General features: G+C 36.9%; 1 protein-coding gene across 3 annotated transcripts in view; it reads left to right on the plus strand.

Annotated features, from left to right (window-relative positions):
* Positions 1–613: 613 nt before the first annotated feature.
* LOC138937106 (uncharacterized) overlaps positions 614–16,723 on the plus strand; it is a 34,965-nt gene continuing 18,855 nt past the window's right edge. The window contains exons 1-4 of one of the 3 annotated variants that reach the window (XM_070303055.1): positions 614–697; positions 15,476–15,608; positions 16,242–16,372; positions 16,497–16,623. In XM_070303055.1, coding sequence (XP_070159156.1) covers positions 15,492–15,608; positions 16,242–16,372; positions 16,497–16,623 — 375 coding nt within the window. In that variant the 5' untranslated portion in view covers positions 614–697; positions 15,476–15,491. Of the gene's footprint in view, positions 1,051–9,940; positions 10,474–15,475; positions 15,609–16,241; positions 16,373–16,496; positions 16,624–16,723 lie in introns of those variants that run through there. The other 2 variants (XM_070303048.1, XM_070303038.1) reach the window with 2 other exon arrangements.

The following is a 16,723-nucleotide window of genomic DNA, read 5'->3' on the forward strand; positions in this document are numbered from 1 at the left end:
GCTCGGAAAGTCAATTGTTTTATTTAAAAGTCGCTATGACAAATCTTCGATCCAAAAGCGGAGAAATATAAAACGTTTGAAATATACAAATTATAAATATTCTTTCGGAGAGCGAGCATCTCGGAATAATTCGTAATAATTATTATTTCGTTGTATTTTACTCGTAAGAGCATATCACAAATCTTTTTTTTTCATTTCTTTATATTTGAATCATCCACGATTCGATGGACTTTTGAAAGATTTTGCGAAAAAAAAATTTCATTTATATCGTTATTTGTAAGTTAAAAATCATCAATTTTGCGGCATTTTTATCGAGAATCGAATTTAAATCCTTGATTGACTAAGAATGGTAATTATATATGTTGCTAATAAGCAACGAGTTTATGTATAAGAAGGCGAAAAATTATAACGGAAAAAGATGGACGCCAGTTGAGAACGCTTTTGCATTACTCTAGTTACGTCCATGATCGTCCGCGGTCTCGTAACGCACAATATATCGTACATGACGTTGGTAGTCGTGTCGTCATCGGTTGTCAGTAAAAATCCGCTAGTGGCGCCAGTGTGGCGCCAGTGTGGCGCCAGTTACGACAGAGTTAGCCGGGAGAGCGCGCGTCACGTTCATCGGTGATACAACGAGCCGGTACGAGATACGAGGGATCTTGGATTCGAAGCAGCGAAAAAAAGCCACCGGAAGAAGGTAGCGAACGTCTCTCGGAGAGAACGCGATTTGGCGATTTCTTCTTGGCTGCTTTTTGGCCCGCGAAAATCAAAGTGCGGCGCGGCGTGCGAAGGTAAAACGGAACACGGAGCACGGAACACGGAGCACGGAGCACGGAGCACGGAGCACGGAGCACGGAGGCACGGAGGCACGGAGCACGCGACAGCACGCGGCAGCACGCTCATAATCGATTCTCGACGACGTGACGCGGGTAAATCCAGGGCCCGGGACGTTCTTATTCTTGTAACGCGAGCGAATCGCGACACTTTACTCCCCTAACCCAAAACACGGAAAGATAAACAACCGGCCAAGAGATCGCGAAAACGAGAGAGGTAAGATATTTGGAAGGAAGGAGGGCTGCGGGTTTCCCTCGAGATTTTTTTTTTTCGGATTATTTCTCGCAAATATTATGGACAATATTATGACGGAAACAAGTTTTGTCGCATCCTTAGGCTCGTAATAGGGTACGCAAAATTGATTTATGATAATTTAATATCACACTCGAGACGGAAATCGGCAAAATAATCTATTCGAAATGCGGAAGACGAAAGATTCAAAATATAAGCCTCGAAGATTAGGTTTTTAAATCGATTTCTATGGATATGACGGAAAAACTCAAGTCTCTATCAATAATGAGTTTTTCGTTACAATGGACAGGCTCATCCGACCATTTCGTCACGCAGCATTATGACGCAGGCAGCGTCGTAAGGTTTGACATTTACCTTTGATATATGAATGTAATTTCCGACTTGTCCTTTCGATCGATTTTTACCGTCATTAAATATTAATACCATTTTTCAAGAGACTAGATTGGCGTAAAATGTCATTTGTGAATTTTCAATGGCAACGGAGAAAAGAGTAATCGTGTTAATTTCAAAAATTAAAAAACTGATATAGATCGGAGAGTGATTTCCCCATTTTGTAAATTGTACAATGCTTTCAACGTAAAACTTGCGGAATGAAAATTAAAAAATCGCAATTGTATATCTTTTACGCAATTTGTCTTCATTATCGGCAATCGATACAAGTCGGTTTAAAATATTTAATTATATCGTACACTTAAGCGGCGTCTACAATAAGATTTTACGCCCTAAGCCTTAAGAAATTGAGTATTCTTCTCATACTTGACTGTGATTGGTCAATTTCTTAAGGCTTAGGGCTTAAAATCTTTATTGTAGACGTCGCATAACAATGAGAAGGAAACGCGTGCATCGGGAAGAACATAATTTATCTCTATGTTACATAAAAGATTTGTAAGACCAACAACCGGGCGAATTATTGATTTTCGCTCAAAGAATAAATACTCATTCAAAGAGAATGAACGAAACTGAGTGCAGCTGACAATGAATGCAAGTTGCATCAATGTCAACGATAAGTTACGATTGTTAGAGGAGTAAAGGGAGGGGATTATCGAATCCTCTCGCAGGTCGTATCCCTGCCAGCTTATCCGCGCGCGTGTTAGAGATAAAAATTATTCGAATAGAAAAAAATTCAACCAGCTAGTTTTTACTATTTTGGATTTATCGGACAGTAACTGAAGTTTTACGACTGGTTAAAAAAATTCTGTTTAGATAAATCGCAAACATTTAGATGGCTAGCTACTATAATCAGTAGACGAATAATTTTACTTTATAATAAATGATGCGCTGTTAAAAAAGGATTTTCTGAAAGATTACCTAGAAATTAGTCAGGCCAGTAAACGAATCGATAAACGATAACTAGTTTGTGCCTAGCCCGAATTATTCTGGTTATTATTTTCGGGCCAATAACTAATCGAGAATTAGAAAAGACAAATCGTAAATCGGTAAATGTGGTATAACACGTGGTCTCTACGCTCATGCAAAACTCATTTATATTACTAATCAGAATGAATTAACCGATATATGTACGGCATGATTAAATACTAATCAGGATTTAATCGAGTTAATAAAAAGTTTGACAATTTTTAGTAGCTTGACAATAATTTTGTTCGATTTAATTTTTTTATTTTTCATCCTTACGTTTATTTTATAATTATTATAATTTCTAATGATAATAATTAATTAAACGTTAAATATAAAATTCAGAAAAGGAAGTTGAATAAAATTATTGTCGAGCAATTTTTTTACAGTCAAATGTTTACTCATTCAGCTGATACTCTCTAATTAATTTTTAAGTTAATCGATAATCGATCCCTCTATTATATATTTGTGCTCTTTCCACATGCGTATTTATCGCCAACGAGAAGTCAAGTTTTCTCTCGATTGGACACGGGCCAGTTCATCGGCCGACACACTCGCTTTATTCCGCAATATCGATTCATGCATTCCGCGCGATATCGTTCGCTCTCCTTTAAGTCTTACCGACCCGGTAGACCGGAATGGCACGAACCAGCCGTATGTCTGGTCGTATGAAAATTTTATTAATAGCGGTATGTGCATTTTAATAAGATTATATATGTACTTCTCGGCGCGTGTATCTAGTCGCGAGCCTAGAAACATTCCGTGAAAAAAAAAAAAAAAAAAAGCGAAATATACGAAAATAATCAAGTTGCCGATTTTAAAGGAGTGTTTGACGTTTTTAACGAAATATTTATATTCTCTCATAGAAAGTATAATAGAAATGTTTTTTGACTTTTAAGTTTATAAAAATCTGCATAACTCTTTTCGAACGCGTTTCATATACATTTCGACGCAATGTCGTCACGAATCGCGATTCGGTTCACGATCCTTCGCCTCTGTCTTTTCTTCTTTCCAACAGCTTCGTTTTACACGATAGTTAATTAATACGGCGCATTAAGAAAATTCTTTAGACGCGTTTTATAATTTCGCGCAATAGCATAATTAGGTAAAAAGATACCGATAATTATATCAAAGAATGCTGGTAGATAAAAAAAAAAAAGTAGACGCAACTGCGGAGCGAGACTGTCGACGGCGTTATCGATCATCTCGCAGAAATGTTTTGCTACGAAAGCGCGATAATCATTCGTAAACCTTTAATACAATGCGAATACAGAGAGCTTATCGTGCTATATAACCGTCATCCGAAACTACCTATCCTATTTCTGATGTCCGATGTATCAAAAGTGGAATGCTTAGCGGGTGATATTATTATATCGCGCCCGATATAACTTATTTATAAATAAATAATAAAAGATTCTGATCGTTGCCACTTTCAATTACATTTTTGACATTAAGTCATTTTAATGGCAGAGTAGAAACTGTGTGGTTAAATAATCTACACTCTTTTTCCGCTATCTAATATTTTTCCTCTTTATACATTATTAATATATCATCTATTGTGTGTAATCACACCACATACAATTTTTTAAATACGTTATATATACACGTTATATGTACCTTTTTTTTTTTTTTTTTTTTGGTGCAATTACTTTCCTTCTTATGGAGCGAAATATATATATATGTATCTTATTGTTAGTATTTTATTATATTTAACCCTTCAGGGGAAGTGACTGATATTTGTATAAAAATTAATTTAATTTTTTTCGATTATCCTAAAATTTATTCTATCGTATACGTCCGATAAAGTGCCGTCATCAAAAGAAAGCGAATCATTTTCGATGAGACGGCGATACTTGGAAGGAGAGAGACAAGAGGAAAGGAGATTGGCGGAATTTGTTATCGAACGCGCCAAGTTTATACATCTCTCGTGCGAATCATGCGCTCGCCGTATGTTTCTGTCGCCGATAACGGAAATACGCGAATCGCGACGCGATCTTAACTCGCGCGCGATAACGCGTGGAATCTTTCCTCTCCCAGAATCCGTCGATTGATATTCGAGACGCCGCCGACCTTGACGATAATGACTCCCTCGCTTCGCTTCTCAGACGCCGCACGAGATAACTCGAATAATATTTTCAAATACGATTGATGGGAGCGCGCGGAAGTTGACTCTCCCCTCGCACTTCCCGATACTCTCTATCTCCTCTATCTCCGTTATATCATTTACGTTTTACGTGTGTATTACGTATGTACATATCATTACGAAGAAATGATTAAAATGCGCTCCGTTTTCGTTTTCCCCGGTCCACGTCCTCGTCTTTAGTAAAGTGAAGAGCAAAGAGCTTCGTCGCTCCGAAATAAAGAAAGCTCCGGCCAAATGCCGAATTGCGTAAATCTCGTTACCATACGCATTACTTTGTATGGCACAATCCATCTTGCGACAAAATGACACGCAACTTTTCTGTAATTAAAGATGCGTGACATTGATGCGTCAAATGCAATTTCGTTCATTCATTCTAGGATTCTATCCGCGACAACGAGTCAATTATCCGAAGCTATCGCGCGGGGGACATTGATTTCGTAAAGCCAAAGGGACTTTACGACCCTTTTCTTTTTCGTACATACAACATAACGGAGTAATAAAATTTCTATATCAGCGCGATATAATCTTTCTCGTCTAAAAGTCTAAATTTTGAGCGTCCATGATAAATTTCAGTATTTTCTCCTTGTACGAGTCCCCGCAACATCAATTTCATTTTTTTTTATTCGTTTAATTATTTTTTATGCAGAAACATCGATAAATTGACAGCGATAAATTCCCGTTTCTCTAAACAAACTTAAATTTTCCACTATCGAGAAATACAATAATAAAATTTCCGCGAAACAATTTATATTCAAAACGCTCAAAATTATTTTCCCACATTATTTTTTACGTTAGAATGTACTACGTATAAAGGTGCTATTAATTAATTGAAATTAAAAATAAGTGATATTAAAATTATCACAAGTGATGGAAGAGATTAAAAGTGAAAATAATAGAATGGCCAAATGCAACTGAAATTCATATAATCATTTAGTCTTATTGGATTTCATAATTCTTTAATGACAATATTAGAACAAAGTATCAAATGTCATTGATCATGATTTCGAATATTTTGATCTTTTTATTGCGAATCGGATCTATTATTAATCTGGATCTTGTCGATATATTAGGTGTACAACTTTGCTTCCGCCGTTCTTTTTCCGAAATTCGAGGCTTTATTGTAAAAAACTGGTTACACATTTATGATTCAAAGTATTGTCCATCGCTGGCCACTACTTTCTCCCTCTTTTTGACTTTGACTCGAGTCTTCATTAAGTAATGCCTCCAATTCTGCATCTTCGAAAACCTTCTCTCTTCCACCGCTATGCCGGTCTTCGACGTGAAAATCACCGTTCTTGAAGCGTTGAAACCACTCACGACACGTTCTTTCACTAATAGCGGCTTCACCATAGGTATTTGAGAGCATTCGATGAGCCTCAGCCGCAGATTTCTTCATATTGAAGCAGAAAATTAAAACCTTCCGCAAATGACGAGAATTTGGCTCGTAAACTAACATTTTCAATCGAGAATAACTTTATGATGCAGACACAAATCGACTAATGTTTCTATGGGGTTACGTTGACAGATGCCCAAGTTTATTTCATGACGTCTATGATCTATTTATTTCGACCACTACTTATCGCTAAAGCCATCTATAGGAAAACGGCGGAAGCAAAGTTGTACACCTAATACACGATAAGTTCGTTAAAAATACGTAGTCGATAGACATTCCATGTACATTTGTACGTACATCTGAGATGGCTATGTTTTCCTTGCCCGTCATATTTCTATGCAAAGTAGTCGACATCATTTTATACGACGACTTGTCCTTATTTCGAATAGAATTCATAGCACATGCCGCATTTTTTTCAGGCACGCGCTATCTTTCTCTGCCTCTGCAATTTTCCTTTCGTCGTATGCGCGCAGTAATTCTAAATATAGAGTAATCGCGCATTTTTTCTAACTGTATTCGTTATCGATGCGCTTACACATCTTACGCATTTGCACAATCTTACTTACATAGTCGTTCGATAACTTATTTTTTCTTTTTTTTTTTTTCTATCGCAAACGTTAACGTGTCAATTACGCAGTAAAATCTAACGATCCGTCGCTTTCTTCTTCTCTCTCTCTCTCTCTCTATCTCTTTCGTTTCGTTTCGTTTCTCTTCGCTTCTTCATCCTCGTCTTCGTTAATCACATTATCGATCGTGCAAAGTTCGCGTATCACGTCTTGCGTCAAACGAAGCATGACGAAGCTGATTGCATTCTTCACATAGCTTGCGACGATATCCGATAGAAATAGGACACTCGATATCTTTGAGAAATAAAAATTACTTTTTCAAATATATCAATGTTTAGAAAAAAAACCGGATTGTGTACAATGATTATCAGTTTAACAAAAAAAAAAAAAAAAAAAAAAAAAAAATACTCTGTTTACCGAGAGAATTGAGCGAATCAAAAGTAGGTGAAGTAGAAAATGAAAGACAAAGTAAATTTCTTTATCATGAGATATTATCGAGAAATTATCGCTATTATTGAAAATCGTAGACAAATTATCACAAGTATATTTAGGACACACGTTGTACACGCATACATATTCTGTATATGTATAGACTTGCATCGATTCGTGACAGGCCGCGAGATTTACTTCGAATATACGAGCTCTGAGATATATAATTCTTTCATGACAGATAGTTTTTCTTGATAGCCGCGTTATATTATTAAACATCAGGTTTAATCATTTTCATTCTGACGAGTGTTGCGGGATAAATGCGAACGGCGTCCGATTTAATTAATCAATCACCGAATAATAACAAATCGATGTAACGTGTAATGCCTATTAATTATTACCGTCAACACTATTATATACTTTCTTTACACTTGAATACAAATACATTTCTTGCGGCTTTTTAAAATATTTCTGATAGGCTCGGAATTAATTATTAGCCTTCGTTCGCGCATTTACTTGGATAATTTTTTTTATATACTTAATAATAGGTGCATAATTTGATGTTATGGACGATATCTTCTTTAATTGAAAATAAAATAACTTTTTTCGAATGTCGTAATATTTTTCGAGTTTTTGAAAATTTCAGCATCAAATATCTTGATATGTAAACGCACAAGCATAGCTATAATTCAACTCAAATCTGTCCAAGTGAAATCAGTTGACAAATATTTATCATTTCTTGAAATTTACATTGCATAATTTGCATCATCAATCTCTTCTTTAATTAACAACGGCATAAAATTTACCATTTTACCATTTTACCAGACAGAGAGAGAGAGAGAGAGAGAGAGAGAGAGAGAGAGAGTAAATAAAAACAAAATTTCCCTTTCACACGGATTAGATGTTTCTTTTATCGCAATTATCGCAAAATGGATTGTATGCGATAATGTGAAAAATTCAGATTCACGATACGCGAGATCAGCGCCATTCGTTGAACGAGTGCAAAGAGATTGTCCAGAAAGTGTGATATTTCGCAATACGTGCAATTTTTATTGACAGAATGGAAAAGCGCAAAAACGACATACAGTTACGACAACGATAATATGGTATGGAGGGAGGGGGAGGGGCAACTTTGACAGTTGTCGATGCAATTCCAACCAAGCAGCGAGATACGCGATACTAAATGCCAGACACAAATAAACTTCAATATGGATTTATTATACACCCTATAGCGCTGTAAATTAGGATACAAACGAAAGCCTTGAAATAATTCTTAAGGAATAAACGCGTCGTATTCATCGATAAGACTGTTTCGAGATCTCGAGAAGAGAATTCACGCATTCTTTGATTCTGGTAAACGTAACGCGCTTGTGTCAGATGCCGATTATCAAAGTTATCGAACATGGTTTCTTATTTCTTTCACCTTCATTATCCGCGTATATCGGCATCTATACTATGTTCGTTGGAATATATCGATCGAACGCTCATGATGATCACGATATATTCAAAACATTACATAATACTCTCGATACATTATTGACATACATGGATTATCTAATTTTCCTATGACCTAAATTGATTAATTATAACGAACTGTAAATAAGGCATTGTATAATACAAGTTGCGAAATATTAAGTCATTGTTCGAAAACTGTGTATGCGTATTACGAATATTACAATTGAATTATTCGCATCCTAATAAAAAGAACGTAGTAGATCATTTAAATTAAAATGGTGTTTTTCGTATTTTCGTATTTACATAATCGCTATAGAATTATCAAGAATGACAGAGACTACAGCGTTGTGTTAAAAACGTAGAGGACATTCGCACACGATAAGTTTAATTCTGTTTAAAGATGCCATGTGTCGTGCTCCATTCGTGCGATGAACAAAACAATTAGCTTGAAAATAAAACGAAACCTTGAAACGACGTATCTGTAACGAAAAAAAACTTGACATGGAATTCTCGGAACGGTACGAAATAAAATTCTTAAAAATTAATCTCATTTCGGATATAACGTGGATATTCATTTCGAAGCAACTACAATAGAAAGGAGCGTAATTAATACGAACAATATGTTGAAAATTTTATTAGAGTGCGTTTAAAAATTATGCGTTCCAGATGAGATCAAATTCTTCAAATATTCGAAAGAGAGAGAGAGAGAGAGAGAGAGAGAATCCTTCCGAATCGTTTCAAGACATCTGGCGTTTCGCGACGCGTTTGCTCCAAAATTGATTCGCTTCGAATTTCGAAGCGAAACACGCTGGAAAGGTATAAAAATTCGGGATGAAGAAATAAATTCAATTAGCTTCGATTAACGCGATTAGGACTATCCGCCGCGAGTATTATAACGATTAGTCATACGTCGTTAGAAGAATCGTATCTGTAATGAATCGCTCGAAATTGTGCGCAATTTACAGCTAAATACTTTCAAGAATAATAAGGTCGTTTTGGAAAAAAATACAAGAGGGAGAGTAAAACGAGTCTCTCCGTGCGAGATTCGTTTGCGCTTCGCAAAAAGGCGTAAAAAACGTGCTTCGTTCGCGATTCGTATCGCGATCGCGGACACGGGCCTCGTGCTCTTCGATTCTCATGCGTCAAGAGTCGAGACGCGTCGGAATCGGAACATTCGGTACGCGGTGCGATGCGCGATACGGGTTATGGATGAGGGGTGTAGGCTGAGAGAGGCAAAGCGCCGCATCGACGACATCACGATCCCCCCCTCATCGTCAACACGAAGAGAGAGAAGGGAGAAAATAGGAGTGGAAGAGGTGAGGCGGCGGCGGCGCGCGACGCGCGACGCTCGTCGATGCCGTCGATGGTGGAACGAGGGACGTCGCGCGGAGAGGAAAGGAAAGAGAGAGAGAGAGAGAGAGAGAGAGAGAAACGCGTCTGGAAGGAGTAAGAGGAACGGTGAGAGGCGCGGAGGCGGAGGAGCTTTTAGGTTTTTAGCCGACATCCGAGTGTCGCCGTCTCAGTAGCCTCAGGTCTCAGTTCCTGTCCAACTCGCGCTCCCTATACGTCCGCGCGCGCGCGCGTTGGGTTTCTCCTCTTACTCTCTTACTCCACTCTACCGAATACCGAATCGAGATTATATCCGAGAGAGAATAGAGAGTCGCAGGATTCGGAGCACCTCCTTCTCCCGCTACCGGTCTTTCTCGGACAGGATCGATCGACGAAATGTGTATCGAATGAAATGAATTAAATTTATTCTCCGTTTAAGATCAAAAACTGTCACGGCGCATCGCGGGATATCGCGGGGATATCTGTGTATATCGTGTGAGAAACATTTTGCACGCAACTCGCTTCTTATTACGAGTGTAAACTCGAGTGGAAAGAAAACGCATCGATAAAAAGCTGCGATTGATCGATAATTGGCTAAATTGACGACGCGTATTTCATCAGCGTGCGAGAAACGCTCTTCTTTCCTAGCAGTGCTAATCGGCGATAAGGAGGACACGTGCAGTTTTCCGAACCATCTATCGATACGTTTCATTTTTACGGTAAGGACGAGCTTACACGCCACGTCGACTAATCGACTAATCGCAATAAATCGTCAAAGTTCGATAAAACATACATCGAGCTTTTCTTTCGAAGAAGTCGAATTGGGGGAAGAGAGGTAGAACATCTTCTTTCCGCGAAGAATTCATTTATAATCGGAATATATATATAATATATGATTGTTTTTAAATTTTCAAGGGCATCCCATTTACTACACAAATGACATCTTTGAAATAGGAAAAACATGCCTCTATTTTGAAGAGATTTATCAAAGGTTAAGGTAAAAATATCGATAACATAATTCGAGATATGGAAATGTCGTTTAAATTTCTCTTTTCGTGAAAATACTAACCGTGAAATAATATATAATCTTTGTATTTGTCCTTTCGAGCAAAATTTGTGTCAAAAATTTACAATATAAATGCAACTTTTTCTAAGATACGCAACGCCTAAGTTACGAATCAAGAATAAGTATATTCTTATCGTAAGTTACTTTTTTTCAATCGTTCAAAATAATATTCGATGGTTGAAAAAAATTTTTTTTATTCAAAATTTTTTCCAGCACCTCAGACACGAAGAATTTCGAAATTTTTATTTACCCACTGAGGACATTTTTGACGGAAAATATACCCATGATAAGAATTCAAAAAAAAAAAAGAACATTGATTCTCAAACGCATAATTACATAATTTCGAATTCGTATACGATAAATCGGGCTGATGGATATATATATATATATATATTTTTCAGACACCCTGTATACACAGACGCGCTGCTCGCCGAGTATTCAATGCTCTCATAAGTATAATCCAGTATAAATCCAGTCCTCGTGTATAACGCTCTTCCCCACACGCGTAGACTTTTTTTTCTCTTCTTTACTTCTTCCCCTCTCTTTTACGTCGACGTCGCTTCGGGACGAGAAACGAGTCTCGGAACAAAAACGAACGGGTTAAAGTACGAGGGATATGTTAACGTATGCATTCTTATGCATTTCACGTTTTTACTACCGTGACAGAATATACGAGAGCGAATCGTTTTTTTTTTTTTTTTTTTTTTTTTTAATTGCAAACTCTGAGATGATCGATACAATAAGTAAATATTTCTTTTGCAGAAAGCAATTGTTAGACATAATCAAAAAGAACCGTTTTCATTGATAACAAGCTCTTATTGAAGAAACACACAAGAAATACAAATAGTGTTTCTCTTCCTTTCCGGGAAAAAAAAAAAAATGTATGCACATTTTAAATAATATAATTTCAAAGTAAAAAGAATTGCATTACGGGATGTTTAAAACTTGCTCCGATTCGTACAACTGCAATTATGATAATTCGAAGATGCGATACGAAATATTAGGTGTACAACTTTGCTTCCGCCGTTTTCCTATAGATGGCTTTAGCGGTAAGGAGTGACCGAAATAAATAGATCATAGACGTCATGCAATAAACTTGGGCATCTGTCAACGTAACCCCATAGAAACATTAGTCGATTTGTGTCTGCATCATAAAGTTATTCTCGATTGAAAATGTCAGTTTACGAGCCAAATTCTCGTCATTTGCGGGAGGTTTTAATTTTCTGCTTCAATATGAAGAAATCTGCGGCTGGGGCTTATCGAATGCTCTCAAATACTTATGGTGAAGCCGCTATTAGTGAAAAAACGTGTCGTGAGTGGTTTCAACGCTTCAAGAACGGTGATTTTCACGTCGAAGACCGGCATAGCGGTGGAAGAGAGAAGGTTTTCGAAGATGCAGAATTGGAGGCATTACTTAACGAAGACTCGAGTCAAAGTCAAAAAGAATTGGCACGATCGTTGGGAGTGACTCAACAAGCAATTTCAAAACGAATCATAAATGTATAACCAGTTTTTACAATAAAGCCTCGAATTTCGGGAAAAAAACGGCGGAAGCAAAGTTGTACACCTAATACTTTTCGATTAAGTCTTTAGATTTGTCAAGAAATTTATGACCGATGCGAAGCGGACTATTTTCGTTGCTACAATATACGCGATATTTCTACGGAGCGAATAAATGCAATGCAAAAGCGAATGTATTTTTCTCGCGCGCGTGTGCGCGGTGAATACCCTATTCTAATTTCCTATGACGTAATTTCCAATGATAACAACACGCGAATATGCGAAAGTATGTTTCCTCCGGTCGCGAAATGGCCGGAATAGCTCGAGGATAATTTTGGAACATCGCACCATCATGGATTCCTTATCTTGACTAGCTCGCACGTAAACTAGAGGAAACGCTTTCAGCCCTCTAAGATCCACCACGAATCTATATTTTATAAATGCAATTATGTATTAGTTGTACTAATAGCTAATCGATTACAGTCAGAATATCGTAATTAAACGAAATGGATATTTAACACGCGCAGAACCTTCTATGGTAATTTATCAGAGGTGATATATATATATAATGATGTAATAATCCTAATTTTCATCCGTTAATATCGCGCATCACAATGTTATATCACGTGTTTGGCATACATTTATACAAACATCGTGAGATAAAGAGAAAATCAACACTTTGATTATCTTACTATTACATATCTCTTAATCCCGGAAAGAGATAATGTGATAATAATATTTTTTGTTTATACACCTGATACGAGCGTGTCGAGAGAAAGTGATATATATACGAAAGTGTATGTACAATATTTTCTCCAACTTGATCTACTTTTATCTTTTTATTATAAAGTAAAATCCGAAAAATAAATATTTAATATTATACTGCCTGCCTATGTCTAATTATCGATTTCCAAAAAAAAAGGGTAGGTTTGGCAGCTTTCCAAGCTCTCTAGCCCCTCCTTCTCGTTTTAAAGCGCCTAATACACATCCTCCGGTATCGATCCTTGGGAAACGTTCAGCATCCATCCTTCCAACGAGACCTCCCACGTATCGAAGCTTTCACACGACACACCCTATATGTATATCGTATCGATCGTTCGCTTCCTCCTATCGCGCACATCGCACGTGCTGGGCATCGCTCGCAACTCGCAACAGAGATGGTCAACCTTTACGAGAATTTGGCGATTTTTTCGGCCGCGGATTCGGCGGATTCACCGGCACGTGAATTCCTTAACGTCCGATCTCGTTCCAACGTTTGGCATTGAACGCGGCTTTCCTCGTTGAAAGCCTCGCAAAACACGCGAATCGCACGCGCTTATTTACTTATTTATTTATGATATTTGTATTTGTGCACTATCGAAAGTACCACCATTAATCGTACTCTTTTACTTTTCCAGTTATCGTTGAGAGCTGACGGTGAAGAATAAATTAAATAAAATACTTATACCTATTTATTGTAATGGCGACAAGTAAAGTCGAAATACTAATCTCGAATCGAAAATTATTTCTAGCAACTTTTCACTGCCGGAAGCATGATTTTGAAGACTTAAAAGAGAGATATGATTATGTTTTATTTTTAAAAAAATATCGTTTTAAATGATATATGGTATCTCGTCGTTGAAATTATCTCCATTTCTTTTTGCGTATTAATTTCAATTACTGACGACAGATTTAAACCGTTTATTATATCTCTTAATCGAGAGAGAGAGAGATAAGGTCTTAAGACATACGATAAGATCGCGTATGTCATAATATTTTGCCAGAATGAAAAATTTGAAGGTCAGTAAAATTAAATAGATACTTCTTCGGATTATAATAAATGAAATCGGAGAATTCTTTCCTAAATGAAAAATCGCGCAACGTAAATTTCTAGATACTGATTATTAAATTCTGATAATTTTTCCATTTTCACGTGACGACGCGAAAGAAAAATTTGAAAAAAAAATTAGAAAAAAAGAGCAGACATATTTACGTGAAAAACTGAATTCTGTTAATAATTATACATATATAGAATGTTGCAAAACCATCGAATGTCCTGTTATATAATAGCAGATCCATAGCAAAAGATGTCGAATCCCCGAGTTAACGATAAAAGAGATGCGCTTTTTACGAATTAAACTTTGTAGGGAGTTGAAAATTAATTTCCATTAACTTAATTAGTCGGTTAATTTCAGAAGGAATCTGCTCTTAAAGGGATGGTAATTTTCAGACACTCTATATGTTGTTATACTTTTTTTTAAGTTTTCCGTATTACACGAGGCATAGGAATATAAATAGATATCTATTCGAAATTTCGTGGAAGAAGAAATGTTCTTACATGAGGAATGTTATCGAGAAGCGGTTGACCACCCCTGTCCTCTCTGTTACATGCTCGATACATCGGACAAGCACGTGAACGCGTCGCAACATCGATTTCTTTAAAGCGTATTCTTCGTTTTGTTCGCACACATCGATCATTATTGCGATTCGTCACGACGACGACGACGACGACGACGACGACGACGACGAGAAAGTCACGCATTTGTTACGCTTACGTAACGCCGACAATACAATATCCTGGCGTTACCTTGACGGCTCTTCCCCTCCCCTCACCCCCAAATCATCCTTCACAATCTTGGCCCCCTAAAGACTATTAAGCCCGTATCAGACTACGCATTAAAAATGAAAGATTGAAGATTAAAGATTGGAATTTGACTAATCAAAACAAAAAGGATTAAAATTTCTTTGTTCTGATTGGTCAAATTTCAATCTTGAATCTTGAATCTCAATAATCTTCGAGTGCGTATCTTTTCACATGCGGCGTATATTTGTCCAACGATCAAATGTCATATCGAATCTGAACTAATCGTCCAGATTGCATCGTTCAAATATCGAATTTAAGAGTGCGCGCGTACTATATTAAATAAATAACTTTAACTATACTCTTTTATTTGTTCATACGTTTAATTACATCACTACAGTCGCAAATAATAAAACAATATACGTAAATATACTCGATTTCATCGAGAATTAATTCTGCGACGTCCGATACAACAAGCATACATTAATGAAATAGATGGCGAAAACTCTCTCTATTTTTACGATTCGTAAGTTAAGGAATATTTGTAAATCGTGATAAACAGTATCATGAGGATCCTTCTCTTCTCGTCTTTCAGATTACAATCGATTACGATGACCTCCGAGCCGTGGACCTTGCCTCCGAAGCAAGGTCTTTACGATCCTGGCCTCGAACGAGAGGCTTGCGGCGTTGGTTTTATCGTCGCCATTGATGGAAAACGGTCGCATAAGGTGAATTGATTTCGTTGAATTTCGTATAATTTAACTTTAAGTATAAAATTTGAAAAAAAAAGAAACAAACATCTTTTATATCTATCGACTATCTTCCAGTTGATCTTTACAACACCGTTATACAGACGCGCGCGCGCGTTCGTATATTGATATCGTCGTATTATCGTTTTATTAGATACATGTAGAAAGCTCTCGAATAAGCAATAAAGATGAGCTAATCGTATAGAAAACGTAACGATAATATATAATGTAGCAGTGAAATTATTAGACAAATATATCGAAGAATTCGTAATTATACAAACAATGGAAAGTTAAAACAAATTAGATTTCATACATTTATATTGTCTCTTTCAAAGAGATTTCTACTGTCAAAATTAAATTGTAAAATTGAAAACGCTAATTAAAACACGGAGAAAAGATTAGAAAAATCGGAAATGTAAATTTGAATGGGATATATTTATTTATAAAAGAGAAAGAGAAAAGAGAGAAAGATGAACGACTCGTTGATGCACGAATTACGTAATCTTTCGTTCACTCGTACGAAGATAAGGAAACTGTCGGACCGCTTCGCTCGCGCTCTGGATTTATTTATTTATTTATTTATTTATGTCGTTATCTGTGTGCGAATTTCAGATTATACGAGACGCTCAGACACTGTCGGCGCGTATGAATCACAGGGGAGCGTGTGCTTGCGATAACGACACTGGTGACGGGGCTGGTGTACTTTGCGCAATCCCGCACGATTACTATGCCAATGAAATTCGGTAAGAGAATTCCACATCGACATGCCGAAAAATTTCTAAATCCTTGATTCTGCAGAAATTTTTATAGTAATTAGGTATGCGAATTAGGTACATTAATATAATTCTATTTTTTCATGTTTTGCAGTGAACAGCAAAATATCATACTGCCCGAGTTCGGACGATACGCGACCGGTATTTTATTCCTCGATAAGAACACGCACAAGGAAGCAGAAACGGCGTTCGAGAAACTGGCCGAGGAGTGCAATTTGCGAGTACGCCTGTGTTACTTATTAATCCGTTTTAATATTCTAGTTACCGCGTTCTTTGCACGCTCTGTTCCTGGCATATTCTCGAGATTGTGTGATTTGTAAT

This window comes from Polyergus mexicanus, unplaced genomic scaffold (genome assembly GCF_030449975.1).
Source record: "Polyergus mexicanus isolate NDT 795.1 unplaced genomic scaffold, iyPolMexi1.0 SCAF_1, whole genome shotgun sequence".
NCBI lineage: Eukaryota > Metazoa > Arthropoda > Insecta > Hymenoptera > Formicidae > Polyergus > Polyergus mexicanus.